This window comes from Oncorhynchus clarkii, chromosome 7, assembly GCF_045791955.1.
Source record: "Oncorhynchus clarkii lewisi isolate Uvic-CL-2024 chromosome 7, UVic_Ocla_1.0, whole genome shotgun sequence".
Taxonomy (NCBI): domain Eukaryota; kingdom Metazoa; phylum Chordata; class Actinopteri; order Salmoniformes; family Salmonidae; genus Oncorhynchus; species Oncorhynchus clarkii.
Window position 1 is genome coordinate 6,627,978 of NC_092153.1, and position 15,899 is coordinate 6,643,876.

General features: G+C 43.8%; 1 protein-coding gene across 2 annotated transcripts; it reads right to left on the reverse strand.

Moving 5' to 3' along the window:
- Positions 1–561: 561 nt before the first annotated feature.
- On the reverse strand, positions 562–15,639 carry LOC139412788 (calcitonin gene-related peptide type 1 receptor-like). 2 transcript variants are annotated; one of them, XR_011634725.1, is made up of 15 exons: positions 15,514–15,639; positions 11,087–11,160; positions 10,697–10,850; positions 10,157–10,267; positions 9,729–9,841; positions 9,539–9,630; positions 7,344–7,470; positions 4,642–4,795; positions 4,421–4,481; positions 4,221–4,287; positions 3,823–3,876; positions 3,580–3,744; positions 3,389–3,430; positions 2,722–3,248; positions 562–2,529 (listed from the first exon to the last, which is right to left on the reverse strand). XR_011634725.1 is itself a non-coding variant. In XM_071159504.1 (13 exons), exons 1-13 carry the CDS (start codon positions 11,135–11,137, stop codon positions 3,018–3,020), a joined length of 1,422 nt encoding a protein of 473 aa, XP_071015605.1. In that variant the 5' UTR covers positions 11,138–11,418; the 3' UTR covers positions 2,969–3,017. The 2 variants fall into 2 exon arrangements, 1 of the variants encoding a protein (XP_071015605.1); XM_071159504.1 differs by lacking the exons at positions 562–2,529; positions 15,514–15,639 and having other exon boundaries at positions 2,969–3,248; positions 11,087–11,418.
- Between the last annotated feature and the right edge of the window lie 260 nt (positions 15,640–15,899).

Consider the following 15,899-nt stretch of genomic DNA (forward strand, 5'->3'; position numbering starts at 1 on the left):
GATCTCATATGAATCCAATGAATCAATACAAATAGGAGTGTTTGTAGTGTAGCAATCAATACTAATTTCATGCAATAGCAGATTTGTTCAAAGCACAGATGCTGATAAAACAGACATGCATCATGTTCAATAAAACAAAAGGCAGACATGTTGTTTGAAGTGCTGAAATGACCATTGACTTCATTTAAGAGGACAATGATTTGAAGCCAGGCTACACATTGCTTAGACCACACAGACAGTTTTGATACACTTCCACTATGGACCAACAGCTTGTCTAGGACTGTGTACTGTATGTCTCTCATCTGTGTGTATGTTTTAGAGAGTGTGTGTGTGTGTGTGTGTGTGTGTGTGTGTGTGTGTGTGTGTGTGTGTGTGTGTGTGTGTGTGTCATGTGTGTGTGTGTGTGTGTGTGTGTGTGTGTGTGTGTGTGTGTGTGTGTGTGTGTGTGTGTGTGTGTGTGCGTGCGTGCGTGCGTGTGCGTGTGTGTGTGTACACTGCGTACCCCACAGCCCATCAGTGTTGGTTTCACAACTCAGTACAGAATAACACAAACCAGAAGTGTCAAAGCGACGTTTGTTAATGACCTATAATTGCATTACACTTCACAAACATTCAGTACAGCATTCTCCACAATAAAAATAATAAACAGTTTGGCACCTGTACAATGTCAACACTCAGCGCAAGGAAAAACATTAGATTCATAGAAGAACAGAGAAACATGCCTGAAGCGTTCCTAAGTAAAACTCAGAATTGAGTGGAACACAAAACAGTTTGTTCTGAATTCTATATCCTGTCCCTGACTATCAAAGACCAAATGAACATTACAATGAGTTCAGACACCATCCATAATACATGTCAGACCCAGCCATCAGTTATCATGTATAATGAAAACAGAACTGCAGCTCTACAATATCAAGGTATACAATACTACAACAAAGTTCATGAAAACAGTGCTGACAAAATCCACATGACATACCACGGTTGATAGGTAACTCACGGTTGATAGGTGAGAAACATAGTGAATACCCTATAGACTCCTCCTTGAACATGTTGTATTTCTATAATGGCATATCCATAGACATACATATTGAAATATACAGGAAACACAAACACTTTGTCCTTCTCTCTCTCCCCCCGTCTCTCTCTCTCTCTCGCTCCCCCCGTCTCTCTCTCTCTCTCTCCCTCTCTCCACCCCACTCTCTGCCTCCCTCTCTCTCTCTCTCCCTCCCCCCGTCTCTCTCTCTCTCTCTCCCTCTCTCTCTCTTTCCCTCTCTTCCCCCACTCTCTCCTCCCTCTCTCTCTCCCTCCCCCCGTCTCTCTCTCTCTCTCCCCGTCTCTCTCTCTTTCTCTCTTCACCCCACTCTCTGCCTCCCTCTCCCTCTCTCTCCCTCCCCCTCTCTCTCACGCGCTCTCTCTCCCTCCACATTAAGTATCCACGTGTGAGCAGAATTCTCTCCAGCATTTGGATATGAAGCAACTCTATGAAAAAAAATATTTAACATACTTAAACAAGACTTACATACATTCAACTATGACAGATAAAACTGAGGCAAAACCAAGGTCATTTTATGTGCCAGACATAAACTCCCACAGAGGGACTAAACCCTAGTCTAGACAGAAGGGAGAAGACCGCTGGACAGGGAAATACACTGACAGGAAATGAACATTCTAATGGGTGGTCCATCTTGTACTACTGTAACATAGTTATAAATAAGTAGCCATCAATGACCATGCAAATTCAAACCACAGACAACAACACATGATAACACATTCAATGCTAATGGCTGTAAAAGAAAACAATTGTAACTGTACACTGTATCAAAAAAATCCACTGTGACGTTTAGTTACTTGTCTTGTCATAAAGAGAGCCATAACGAGCCTGCCAATCTTAATACATAATCCAGTGCTTAAGGTCCATGTACATTAGGTTTCCTTTGTCCTTTACAGAATGGAAGTCATTATATCACCAGTAGGCCCAACAAGTTAATTGCACTGTACTCCTCTTGGGTCAGAGGTTGTTGTAGAGTCTCAGGCTCTTGGGTCAGAGGTTGTTGTAGAGTCTCAGGCTCTTGGGTCAGAGGTTGTTGTAGAGTCTCAGGCTCTTGGGTCAGAGGTTGTTGTAGAGTCTCAGGCTCTTGGGTCGGAGGTTGTTGTAGAGTCTCAGGCTCTTGGGTCAGAGGTTGTTGTAGAGCCGCAGGCTCTTGGGTCCACAGGATGAAACGGCAAGATTGATTCCTCACACTAAAACCCTTAAGGTAGTGTAGGTAGTGTCCATTCCTTACACTAAAACCCTTAAGGTAGTGTAGGTAGTGTCCATGCCTTACACTAAAACCCTTAAGGTAGTGTAGGTAGTGTCTATTCCTCACACTAAAACCCTTAAGGTAGTGTAGGTAGTGTCCATTCCTTACACTAAAACCCTTAAGGTAGTGTAGGTAGTGTCCATTCCTCACACTAAAACCCTTAAGGTAGTGTAGGTAGTGTCCATTCCTTACACTAAAACCCTTAAGGTAGTGTAGGTAGTGTCCATGCCTTACACTAAAACCCTTAATGTAGTGTAGGTAGTGTCCATTCCTTACACTAAAACCCTTAAGGTAGTGTAGGTAGTGTCCATGCATTACACTAAAACCCTTAAGGTAGTGTAGGTAGTGTCCATGCCTTACACTAAAACCCTTAAGGTAGTGTAGGTAGTGTCCATGCATTACACTAAAACCCTTACCATGCCTTTACACAGGTGTCTCTAGTTAAGTGCCTATTCCGTCCTCGTGAAGTTAAAGTGGATCAGTTGAAGGTAACTGTATTGACCAGATCAAGAGGCTGAGTAGTGCTCCCTATAAACGTTCATGTACTTTTTCACCATCATCCAATTGCTGTGAAGGCTACTGCCAAGAAGTTTGAGAACATGTTCTAGAATATGGTGGGAAAAGAGTTCCAAATTGTCTGCAGCCATTTCAACTAAAAGTTTAACTGCCACTGTGTAACTGTACAGACCCAAGACCCGCGACTTCCGACCTTCAGCCTCAGGCAAACGGGTTGTCCGACCGGAGTATGGTGGGTGTCACCGTCTCGACGTCGTGGTAGCTGTTCTTGCCGTTCATGTGTTCGGTGTGCCCGTCGATGCTGTAGCAGCGATGCACCTCCGTCAGGGATGACGCCACGTATGAGGCTGAGCGGAAGACATCTGCGTGGGCAAAGTTACTGCCAAACTGGATCCTCTGCTGGTTCCAGTGCCTTCGCAAAACACCTTGGACCTGGAAGAAAGAAAGTCCCATCGGACAACAGTTTACATTGCTCCAACGTGACACCTTATCAAAGTAATTATGGTTGCATCAGCTCAGCTTTCTGACATAGAGTTAGTTCAGAATAACGTAATATCCCGCTGGAGTCTTACCTCCCCATTGAAGAAGCAGAAGATGGTGGCAACCAGGAGACCCTGAGGATAGAAAGAGGATACTTCAACACAAAGAAGATAACACTAACCAGCTTGGGACACTACTCTAACTGAACTTCTAGAGTTGACTTAGAAGTTCTAGAAGGTCTCTAGAATTCTAGAAATTTGAGAATGTTCTAGAGTTGTCCTACCTGGTAGTGCATGAGGATGTTCATAATATAGTCGTAGATCTCCAAGGCGAAGCGTCCCTGGGGTTTGTAGGGGAACAAGACAAACTGGATGCCCAGGAGAGGGACTAGGATCAGGGTGGCTCTCACAGCCTTCATGTAGAGGCTAGATTCAGCTTGATGGGTCACCTAGAATACAATGCAACTTTATTAGTCCATTTGTTACAGCAAATAGAGGAAATGATCTTCTGCTTGTTGGTGGATTACCTTCAGTTTGGTGATGAGGACACGCACAATGTTTAACAGGAAGAACAGATTCACCTGGAGAGAGAGGGGGAGGGAGGGATAGAGAAGGGGGTAGGAGGGAGGGATGGGGAGGGGGAGAAGAGACAGAGAGAGACAGAGAGACAGAGAGAGCCAGACAGAGAGAGAGAGAGAGAGGAGAGAGGAGAGAGATTTTGGAAATAAGCCAATGTGTCCAATGAGTCCTGCCAGAGACATGTCCATTATGTCCAAAGTAAATGTACTTAAAATCCCAGCCAGAGTATAAAGGAGACCTGAGGTTGATGACGGTTCTGTTTACAGTGATCACACAAGGGGAAGAACAGGGATGGTCATAAACGTTAGTTAATGTACTTGGAATTGTGGCTTAAAGAAGAGCTCACCAGCAGGGCAGCACAGATGGGACCATGGATAATGTAGAGGAGGGAAGTGTTGGAGCTGATCCAACAACTGTGGAGGAGAGAGGGAGATGCCAAGAGATATTTGACTCATGTGGACAACATGGCTTATCCATGAATTACTGTATGTGGCAGAGAATGGCATACGTATCAAAGACCAGAGAGAAAGATATCAAAATACTTACTTATCATTGTAGTAGTAGCTTCGTGCTATTGCATGTATCAATGCAGGTATGAGTGGAAATCCTGGGAGATTGTTCAATAATTGATTTTAATGGATGACATAATGGACAAACAACTGTAATTCAACTCTAGAAACGTCCCTTAAAAAGGCAAGCGTTGTTTAATCGTGTAATAGTTAGTGAATGGTTTCATTAGTTAATAGTTTTGTCGTAACTTCACGTACCCCATCCAAGCAGGTAGTACCACATGAGGTGTTGTTTCTCGGCGAACACAGCCACGACGATGAGTGTGTGCAGGTAGATGCCCTCACACAGCATCCAGAAGTAGTTACAGCCAAACAGGTACAGGTGAATAAACATGATCACCTTACAGCTCACCTGGTGGGGGGTGGGGTAGCAGAACTAGTATCAGCTTGGAATATCCCCGGTCAGGGTCAACCAACAGTCTATGGTTGAGTAGACATTTTTGTCTACTGAGCTTGGAAATGCTTTGCTCATTATTTACATCCTAAGTTAATTCTGTTCTTGTGAAACAGGTTGGGACCTTTAATATATAAACCTTATATATTAAATATATATTTACACCTTTACTGTTCAAAAGTTTGGGGTCACTTAGAAATTTCCTTGTTTTTGAAAGAAAAGCTAATTTTTTTGTCCATTAAAATAACATCAAATTGATCAGAAATACAGTGTAGACATTGTTAATGTTGTAAATGACTATTGTAGCTGGAAATGGCTGATATTTTATGGAATATCTACATAGACCTACAGAGGCACATTATCAGCAACCATCACTCCTGTGTTCCAATGGCACGTTGTGTTAGCTAATCCAAGTTTATCATTTTAAAAGGCTAATTGATCATTAGAAAACCCTTTTTCAATTACGTTTTCACAGCTGAAAACTGTTGTGCTGATTAAGGAAGCAATAAAACTGGCCTTCTTTAGACTAGTTGAGTATCTGGAGCATCAGCATTTATGGGTTCGATTACAGGCTCAAAATGGCTAGAAACAAATACCTTTTTTCTGAAACTCGTCAGTCTATTCTTGTTCTGAGAAATGAAGGCTATTCCATGTGAGAAATTGCCAAGAAACTGAAGATCTCGTACAATGCTGTGTACTAATCCCTTCACAGAACAGTGCAAACTGGCTCTAACCAGAATAGAAAGAGGAGTGGGAGGCCCCGGTGCACAACTGAGCAAGAGGACAACTACATTAGAGTATCTTGTTTGAGAAACAGACGCCTCACAAATCAACTGGCAGCTTCAATAAATAGTACCCGCAAAACACCAGTCTCAACGCCAACAGTGAAGAGATGACTCTGGGATGCTGGCCTTCTAGGCCAATGAGGAAGTGTGTCCAAACAGTATCGGCTTTTTTGGTCCTCCAATAATCAGTATCGGCGTTGAAAAATCATAATCGGTCGACCTCTAGTCCAAACCTTTGACTGGTACTGTACATGTACAGTATAATTAGTGTTGCTTTGCATACTGACAGGGTTGTACTGTACTAGTCCTTGGTTGTTAGTCATCATACTGACAGGGTTGTACTAGTCTCTGGTTGTTAGTCATCATACTGACAGGGTTGTACTGTACTAGTCCCTGGTTGTTAGTCATCATACTGACAGGGTTGTACTGTACTAGTCCCTGGTTGTTAGTCATCATACTACATCATACTGACAGGGTTGTACTGTACTAGTCCCTGGTTGTTAGTCATCATACTGACAGGGTTGTACTGTACTAGTCCCTGGTTGTTAGTCATCATACTACATCATACTGACAGGGTTGTACTGTACTAGTCCCTGGTTGTTGTTTTTTTTTTTGTGAATTTTTACCCCTTTTTCTCCCCAATTTCGTGGTATCCAATTGTTGTAGTAGCTACTATCTTGTCTCATTGCTACAACTCCCGTACGGGCTCGGGAGAGACGAAGGCTGAATGTCATGCGTCCTCCGATACACAACCCAACCAGCCGTACTGCTTCTTAACACAGCGCGCATCCAACCCGGAAGCCAGCCGCACCAATGTGTCTGAGGCTACACCGTGCACCTGGCAACCTTGGCTAGCGCGCACTGCGCCCGGCCCGCCACAGGAGTCGCTGGTGCGCGATGAGACAAGGAGATCCCTACCGGCCAATCCCTCCCTAACGACGCTAGGCCAATTGTGCGTCGCCCCACGGACCTCCCGGTCGCGGCCGGTTACGACAGAGCCTGGGCGCGAACCCAGGGACTCTGATGGCACGCCCTTAACCACTGCGCCACCCGGGAGGCCCTAGTCCTTGGTTGTTAGTCATCATACTGACAGGGTTATACTAGTCCCTGGTTGTTAGTCATCATACTGACAGGGTTGTACTAGTCCCTGGTTGTTAGTCATCATACTGACAGGGTTGTACTGTACTAGTCCCTGGGTGTTAGTCATCATACTGACAGGGTTGTACTAGTCCCTGGGTGTTAGTCATCATACTGACAGGGTTGTACTGTACTAGTCCTTGGTTGTTAGTCATCATACTGACAGGGTTGTACTAGTCCCTGGTTGTTAGTCATCATACTGACAGGGTTGTACTAGTCCTTGGTTGTTAGTCATCATACTGACAGGGTTGTACTAGTCCCTGGTTGTTAGTCATCATACTGACAGGGTTGTACTAGTCCCTGGTTGTTAGTCATCATACTGACAGGGTTGTACTAGTCCCTGGTTGTTAGTCATCATACTCACAGGGTTGCTCTGCACTAGTCCCTGGTTGTTAGTCATCATACTGACAGGGTTGCTCTGCACTAGTCCCTGGTTGTTAGTCATCATACTCACAGGGTTGCTCTGCACTAGTCCCTGGTTGTTAGTCATCATACTGACAGGGTTGTACTAGTCCCTGGTTGTTAGTCATCATACTCACAGGGTTGCTCTGCACTAGTCCCTGGTTGTTAGTCATCATACTCACAGGGTTGCTCTGCACTAGTCCCTGGTTGTTAGCCACCGCTGTCAACCAGATGATGGTGATGACCGAGTTCAACACAAATGAAAAAAATAGGTTTTTGTGGAGCGTTATCCTCTGGCAGCTTAGACTCCTGGTAGGGAAAGAAAGAAAATATCCTTATGTTGAATGGACAACAATGGAAGATGGAACAATGTACCATCTTTATCGAGTTAAACTCCCTACAACTCCTTATAATTACATTCTCCCAACATAATTTATGACGCTTGTGTCGTTAATGCCTCCTTATGAGTAGGCCAGTATGAATGAGTTTTTCCTCCTTCTTCCATAGAAAATTATTCAATTATTCAATCTAAAGTAAGAAAAACACCATATTTCTATATACACTGCTCAAAAAAATAAAGGGAACACTAAAATAACACATCCTATATCTGAATGAATGAAATATTCTTATTAAATACTTTTTTCTTTACATAGTTGAATGTGCTGACAACAAAATCACACACAAATTATCAATGGAAATCAAATTTATCAACCCTTGGAGGTCTGGATTTGGAGTCACACTCAAAATTAAAGTGGAAAACCACACTACAGGCTGATCCAACTTTGATGTAATGTCCTTAAAACAAGTCAAAATGAGGCTCAGTAGTGTGTGTGGCCTCCACGTGCCTGTATGACCTCCCTACAACACCTGGGCATGCTCCTGATGAGGTGGCGGATGGTCTCCTGAGGGATCTCCTCCCAGACCTGGACTAAAGCATCCGCCAACTCCTGGACAGTCTGTGGTGCAACGTGGTGTTGGTGGATGGAGCGAGACATGATGTCCCAGATGTGCTCAATTGGATTCAGGTCTGGGGAACGGGCGGGCCAGTCCATAGCATCAATGCCTTCCTCTTGCAGGAACTGCTGACACACTCCAGCCACATGAGGTCTAGCATTGTCTTGCATTAGGAGGAACTCAGGGCCAACCGCACCAGCATATGGTCTCACAAGGGGTCTGAGGATCTCATCTCGGTACCTAATGGCAGTCAGGCTACCTCTAGCGAGCACATGGAGGGCTGTGCGACCCCCCAAAGAAATGCCACCCCACACCATGACTGACCCACCGCCAAACCGGTCATGCTGGAGGATGTTGCAGGCAGCAGAATGTTCTCCACGGCGCCTCCAGACTCTGTCACGTCTGTCACGTGCTCAGTGTGAACCTGCTTTCATCTGTGAAGAGCACAGGGCGACAGTGGCGAATTTGCCAATCTTGGTGTTCTCTGGCAAATGCCAAACGTCCTGCACGGTGTTGGGCTGTAAGCACAACCCCCACCTGTGGACATCGGGTCCTCATACCACCCCCATGGAGTCTGTTTCTGACCGTTTGAGCAGACACATGCACATTTGTGGCCTGCTGGAGGTCATTTTGCAGGGCTCTGGCAGTGCTCCTCCTGCTCCTCCTTGCACAAAGGCGGAGGTAGCGGTCCTGCTGCTGGGTTGTTGCCCTCCTACGGCCTCCTCCACGTCTCCTGATGTACTGGCCTGTCTCCTGGTAGCACCTCCATGCTCTGGACACTACGCTGACAGACACAGCAAACCTTCTTGCCACAGCTCGCATTGATGTGTCATCCTGGATGAGCTGCACTACCTGAACCACTTGTGTGGGTTGTAGACTCCGTCTCATGCTACCACTAGAGTGAAAGCACCGCCAGCATTCAAAAGTGACCAAAACATCAGCCAGGATGCATAGGAACTGAGAAGTGGTCTGTGGTCACCACCTGCAGAACCACTCCTTTATTGGGGCTGTCTTGCTAATTGCCTATAATTTCCACCTGTTGTCTTCCATTTGCACAACAGCATGTGAAATTGATTGTCAATCAGTGTTGCGTCCTAAGTGGACAGTTTGATTTCACAGAAGGGTGATTGACTTGGAGTTACATTGTGTTGTTGAAGTGTTCCCGTTATTATTTGGAGCAGTGTATTTCAGTAGAATTTAAATCAGTAGTGGGGAATGCTCTAAGTGAAGATTGTGTTCGTTTTTTATGATCATGTTTTGTCATTTAGTATTTTATTGGGTTTTGTGTTGATATGTGTGTTTATATTGTGCAGGGCTCATTTGAAAAAGACACTTGGTCTCAATATGACACCATGTTAAAATAAAGGTTAATGAAATAAAATATATAACAGGAGCATACTTATGGGCTAACAGAGTAACTTACTTGAAATGGAAAAATATTCCCAATGAGAAGAACAATGACGTCAGCGACAGTCCATGTCCAATCAGAACCAGGTAGTAGAGATTCATCGCTGTCTGAGAAAGAATACACCATGTCAACCTAACATGCATTACAATATAATATCCACAACATAACTACATTAAAAAGCTTATCAAAAGGTCACTTGTCTTACCACTCTTCCTGCACTGGTGTATGCCGTACATTTGGTGTAGTTTGTCCATGTCCTGTTGCTCTCCGGGTGTAGAAACCAATTACCCGTTTCACTGCACACTTTGGATGCCATTTCTGGTGATTAGAAACAGAAGGTGAGTGATGTAGTGCATCAACCAACGTGAGTCAACAGAAGAGTGGACAGGTGTGACACTTGCTCATCTCAGCAATCAACACAGCATTAATTCAAAAAGATGATATCCATTCATGAGAATAACTTTCATCCCTTTATCCATACTAAAATGAACGTTGAAAACAGCAAAGGACATTTCTCGAAAAGCCTAACAGAGAATAGCCAGGCTGACTCGTACATTACCTTATACAGTCATACAATAATCTCTGTTCAATGTCGTTGGGTTGGAGAGACCAGCCAGATTGCAAAATACAGACCTGCTGTGTCAAAGTCTTGGAAGTAGTCTGGACAGTGTTGGTTTGTAGTGAAGCCTGCCTCTGTGTCCTCCCAGCACAGCCAGCCATCCCACGTCCTGTTACAAACTGGCCCTGAGTGAAGGGACACAACAACACAGGCAGTTTAAAGGGATACTTTGGGATTTTGGCAATGAGCATGCTAGCAGATACCCATAGTCATCGTGCTAACGCTAGTTAGCATTGGTTCGCGAAACGACCTCTAACTTCCTTCATACTGCACACATAATAATGGTATCCACAAGTTCATCTGACTCTAGGGAAATAGATTTAGCCAAAATCCAGAAGTATCCCTTTAAGCAAACTCTAGGAGGTCAGTTCCTTAGAAGGTGCTATTCACTGGGGTTAGGACCATTTCAGTTAAGACTGAGGATTGTTTCAAATTGAAATTGAATATGCTAAGAGTAAATTGAAAATCTCTACCATGCAAATCATGAGATTGAAATTGAACAAATGAGCTACCCCATTACAACCTGTACCACATCACCCTTAAGGGACCCTTACCTATTTTGTTGTGTTTGTCGTTTTTCATGATCTTCTGATAGCACTCAAACTGAGCAGTGACTATGGTGTTCCTGGTGACACCGATGTCGTGGTAGACGTTCTGGGTATGGTGCTGCTGGGAGTCATTCCCCTCAGGGCTCGCCAACACACACAGCTGTGAAAAAAATGGCTAACACTCAGAGGAAACGATACACTCACGGACAGAGTATTTTAGAATATCAAACCAAATCAAGAGAGTGAAAGTGTGGATTTGAGTTAAATATGAGTTATGATCATGTTTTAACGACTTTCAAGAACAACCATATTCACTCTGCATGCCACAGTGAGTTTATAAAAGGCATATCGAGGACAAAGGGCAAATGACTTCACAACTTGGGTTGAGTATATTACCTCAGTGACAGAACACAGCAACAGAAGTGAGAATATGCCGTTAGCATCCATCCTGGCTCTGCTGTCAACGGGTCCTGGAGGAGAGATAGAGACAGGTCAGCAGGTCTGTGAACAGTGGAAGGGGTTTTACTGAGAGGAAAATTTCACTCCCAGCCAAGCGAACTGCTATCTACGGCTCAGAGCCAAGACTGCTTGCAATAATCCCCCTATCGGTCTCAGAGAGAAACAGGGAGAAGAGGGAGAGAGATCACAGTCATAATAATACACTAAAACAAGTTTTTTTCAAGAAGACCTTTATAGATGGATCTAGATGAACCATTCATATGATTGAATGCTATGTCACTCATATGATAAATTAATTACATTATTATCAATGACATTGTCACTTATATGACTGTTATGTCCAGGGGCGCAACTTTCACTGTGGACAAGGGGGACATGCCCCCCCCCACACATTCTGAAATTGTATTTTTGTCCCCCAGTTTTACCATTGGAATGTGATACAAAACGAGGCAACGGTCTGCTTTAGGCCCATGCGTAAAACAAATATTAATGTCCCCCCCTCACACACTTCTAAAACCAAAGTTGCGCCCCTGCTTATGTCACCACTGACATAGCCAACTACCTTATCACATCCATGTCAGTAAACAAGATGTCTGAGTCTATTTCCAAATACACTTGTTTTGGTTTGAAAGCATTAAAGAGACACGTGTTGATGTGATGAAGCCATCAATCACACAGAACTGAACCCAGAACCGGCCCCTTTGATCCTTTCCTCAATAATAAATCACACATGGAGGTGCAGCCCAATAGCATCTGTGAAGGGAACAGCAGCAACTGACAAACATACTACCCGTAAACCTAAGATAGCGTACATAGCGAGTAGTGGGTAATATAAATACATTCAGGTCCAGAACTATTCGGACATTGACCAAGTTATTATTATTTTAACTGTCAACCAAAGTTTAAATCAATTCATGAATATAACCTGAAAGGGCAGATTTTCAGCTTTAATTTGAGGGTTTTTACCTCCAAATCGGGTGAATGGTGTAGGAATTACAGCACTTTTATATGTGACCCCCTTTTAAGGGACCAAAAGTCATTGGAAATTGGCTGCTCAGCTGTTCCATGGCTAGCTGTGTGTTATTCCCTCATTAGTTCATTTATAAGTAATCAGATGAAAGATCTAGAGTTGATTTCAAGTGTGGCATTTGCATTTGGACTGCTGTTAACCCTCAACATGAAGTCTGTCACTGCCAGTGAAGCAAGCCATCATGAGGTTGACATTTCAAAACAAACCCATCAGAGAGAGAGCAAAAACATGAGGTGTGGCCAAATCAACGATTTGGTACATTCTGAAAAAGAAAGAACACACTGGTGAGCTCAGGAACACCAAAAGGCCCGGAAGACCACGGAAAACAACTGTGATGGATGACAGAATCATTATTTCCCTGGTGAAAAGAAACCCCTTCACAACAGTTGTCCAGATCAAGAACACTCCACAGGAGGTAGGTGTATCTGTGTCAAAGTCAACAATCAAGAGAAAACTTCACCAGAGTAAATACAGACGGTTTAGCACCAGATGTAAACCACTGGTAAGCCTCAAAAACAGGAAGACCAGATTAGAGTTTGCCAGATAACATCTAAGAAAACCTGTACAGTTCTGGAACAACATCCTATGGACAGATGAGACAAATATCAACTTGTACCAGACGGATGGAAAGAGAAGAGTATGCAGAAGGAAAGGAACTGCTCATGATCCGAAGCATACCACCTCATCTGTGAATCATGGTGGAGGGGGTGTTATGGCCATATATGGCTGCCAATGGAATTGGTTCCCTTGTATTCAGATTCAGCCAAATGCTTCAAAACTCATTGGACGTCGCTTCACAGTGCAGATGGACAATGACCCGAAGCATACTGCGAAAGCAACCCAATGCTTTTTTAAGGCAAAGAAGTGGAATGTTCTGCAATGGCCAAGTCAATCACCTGACCTGAATCCAATTGCGCATGCACTTCCCTTGCAGAAGGCAAAACTGAAGGCAAAATGCCCCAAGAACAAGCAGGAACTGAAGACAGCTGCAGTAAAGGCCTGACGGAGCATCACCAGAGAAGAAACTCAGCATCTGGTGATGTCTATGGGTTACACACTTCAGGCAGTTATTGACTGCAAAATATTTTTTTAAACTCACAATTTAATTTAGGATTATGTTAGTTTGTCCAATGATTTTGAGCCCCTAAAATTGGGGGGTCACATATAAAAAGTGCATTTCTACACCGTTCACCCGATTTGGAGGTAAATACCCTCAAATGAAAGCTGAAAGTTTGCACTTTCAGCTCACATTCATTATTTAATTTCAATTTAATTTATTTTCAACTCCAATATGCTGTGTTTCCTTCCAAATCCATTGTGGTAGCGTTCGGAGCCAAAATGATAATAACTTGGTCAATGTCCAAATATTTATATAAATCCACAGGGATCTGGGCTACTCAGACTCCCACCTCTGGATATTAATGCATTAGCTATCTTTTTCTAAAACAAAAACAGAGCTAGCGACGGTCGTTCCCCAAACATGCAGCGTCAGGTTTAAACCATCAGCTTGGCAATAAGACAAAAGCACTTCTCTTCTCTGAAGCCAAGCAGAATAACAGCAGGCCCAACCATGATAACCTTGTGCCCTTCCTGAAGCACCAGGGAGGAACAGCAGGGAGGGGCCTGAGAGACATGTCAGGGTTTCCTCTCCAAGCTTTCCTGGGTCATAACATGAAGGGTTGAGTCGGCCAACACCCCAAAGGTTCTACAGTACCAAATTAATGGAATTCATGAGGGGGTGAGGAGAGAGAGAGCTTGGCAGAACCAAGGAAACATGGAGGTATTTACCCCCCTCCCCCCTACCATCCTCTCTCTCTCCTTCTCCTCTCCCTGTCTCTCTCTATCCCTCTCTCTCTTTCTTCCCCCTCTCCTTCTCACTTTCCTGCAGTAGCCCCATCCCAGCCCTCCTAAATCAGGAAGCACTTGTCAACCCTCTGACAGTTTGTTTAACTTATGTCCTTCTCCAACAGACCCCTGGAAATGTACCCAAACCTTTCCACTGTCCAAAGCCCTGGTCACCACACAGTGCTTTCTCTCTTAAAGGGGCACTTCAGGGGCACCAAGCCCATTCCACTGTGTAGCTCAGACACCTGAAGATGAAAGTGTTGTTGCACTCGTTTTGTTACAGCATGCCCTGCAACCAGTGCTTGACTTGGACTGAAATAGGTGCCTGTACTGTTGATATTTAGATGCAGGAGCTCCACAACACTGTTGAGGTAATATTCTATATGAAGAACAGGAGCTCAAGCAGTAGAAACGTTGAGGTGCCGGTACTCAGCTCCGGCGAGCTCCTGCCCAAGTCAAGCACCGCCTGCATCTGTATAGTATTGAAATAAGATAAACCTTTTGTCAGTGTGTGTGTGTGTACTCTCACATCTCATCTCTTTGGAATGGAATCTTTTCACATCAATGAATTGCAGCAAAACCAATCACCAATGTGTGTATATTTTACATGGTGCTGCTTCTGAAGTCAGAACCAAAGCCTTCTATCAATCTGTTTAGACTGACCATGGTGCTTTTGTAACCACGTAACCATGGCAATGAGACGTTTGCCAGCAGACATCTGCAGTCCAGACTATTTCGTAACAGGCAGTGTGCGCCATTCAGCAAGCATCAAGAAGTGTCTTCCAGACATACTCCAAACTGTCTGAATCTCCCTGACAACAGCTAGTGAAGGTTCTATTACCCTGAGAAGGACCAATGTCATCATATAACTCAGTGAAGCTGCGCAACCAGCCAATATGTGGCATTGTAATGCTCAAAAGAAAGAACATTAAAATAACAAGATGACAAGTTGGTAGAAAAGCGATGAAACTTCTATAGTATCACCTTGTGTGTGAAGGATATAGCCGTTGATATGTGTTATTTCCTTTGTTCATATTGTCTCCCTGTCTGTCGTGAAGTTTTCTTTCTAGAAGTGCATATATTCCTGCCGTGCTGCATCACACCATGGCCAGCCCTATCTATCTAAACCATATTATCCCTTAGCATTTCATCATTTTCAAACTCACTCTTACATAAAAATGCAGATAACAACAACAACAAAAACAACAACAGCAACAGGGTAGGAGTGGACGTAAACCGTGATGTTTAAACAACTGTTCTTCAGAGGAACTCTGCATGGTTGATAAAGCTTTATTAGCTCTTGACCCAATCTTAACAATTAACAATATACTATCACTTTATTATCATTAGGCCTATTTGTGTAGACCGTTTTATTCTGATCCACCTTGATAGCCTACCCAAACCCAATCAGAACCAATTCCAGAAAGAGACCAGAAATGATTCCAATCTGTCATTCTGCTGGACTGGAATTCATTAAAATGTGTCTTACCTTACTGAGAAATGTCGCCTTCAAATGAGAAGAAAATAGCTAATTCTGCTTTTCCCGACCCTTTTTCCAGAGCCCAATAGTCCGGTTGTCCGTCCACTAATGGTTCAATCCAGTGTGCTCTACGGTAAAAGCGAGGAGAGGAGCTCGAGCTTCAAATTGAAATTGATCCACTACAGTGGCATCCTGTGACATCATCACAAACCGCCTCTTCCTTCCGAGGGTCTCATCCCCTTTTGGACTGCTGATGTCAGAATGCCCTCAGTCTGGCTCTGATTTAGACTATTTTACATCTCTATATTCGTTGGGAGTGTCACATTTCGACTACAATTGAATTAGGCTGACCGACATTTTCCAAATTTGATAGGCCTATACACATTTTTTAAATG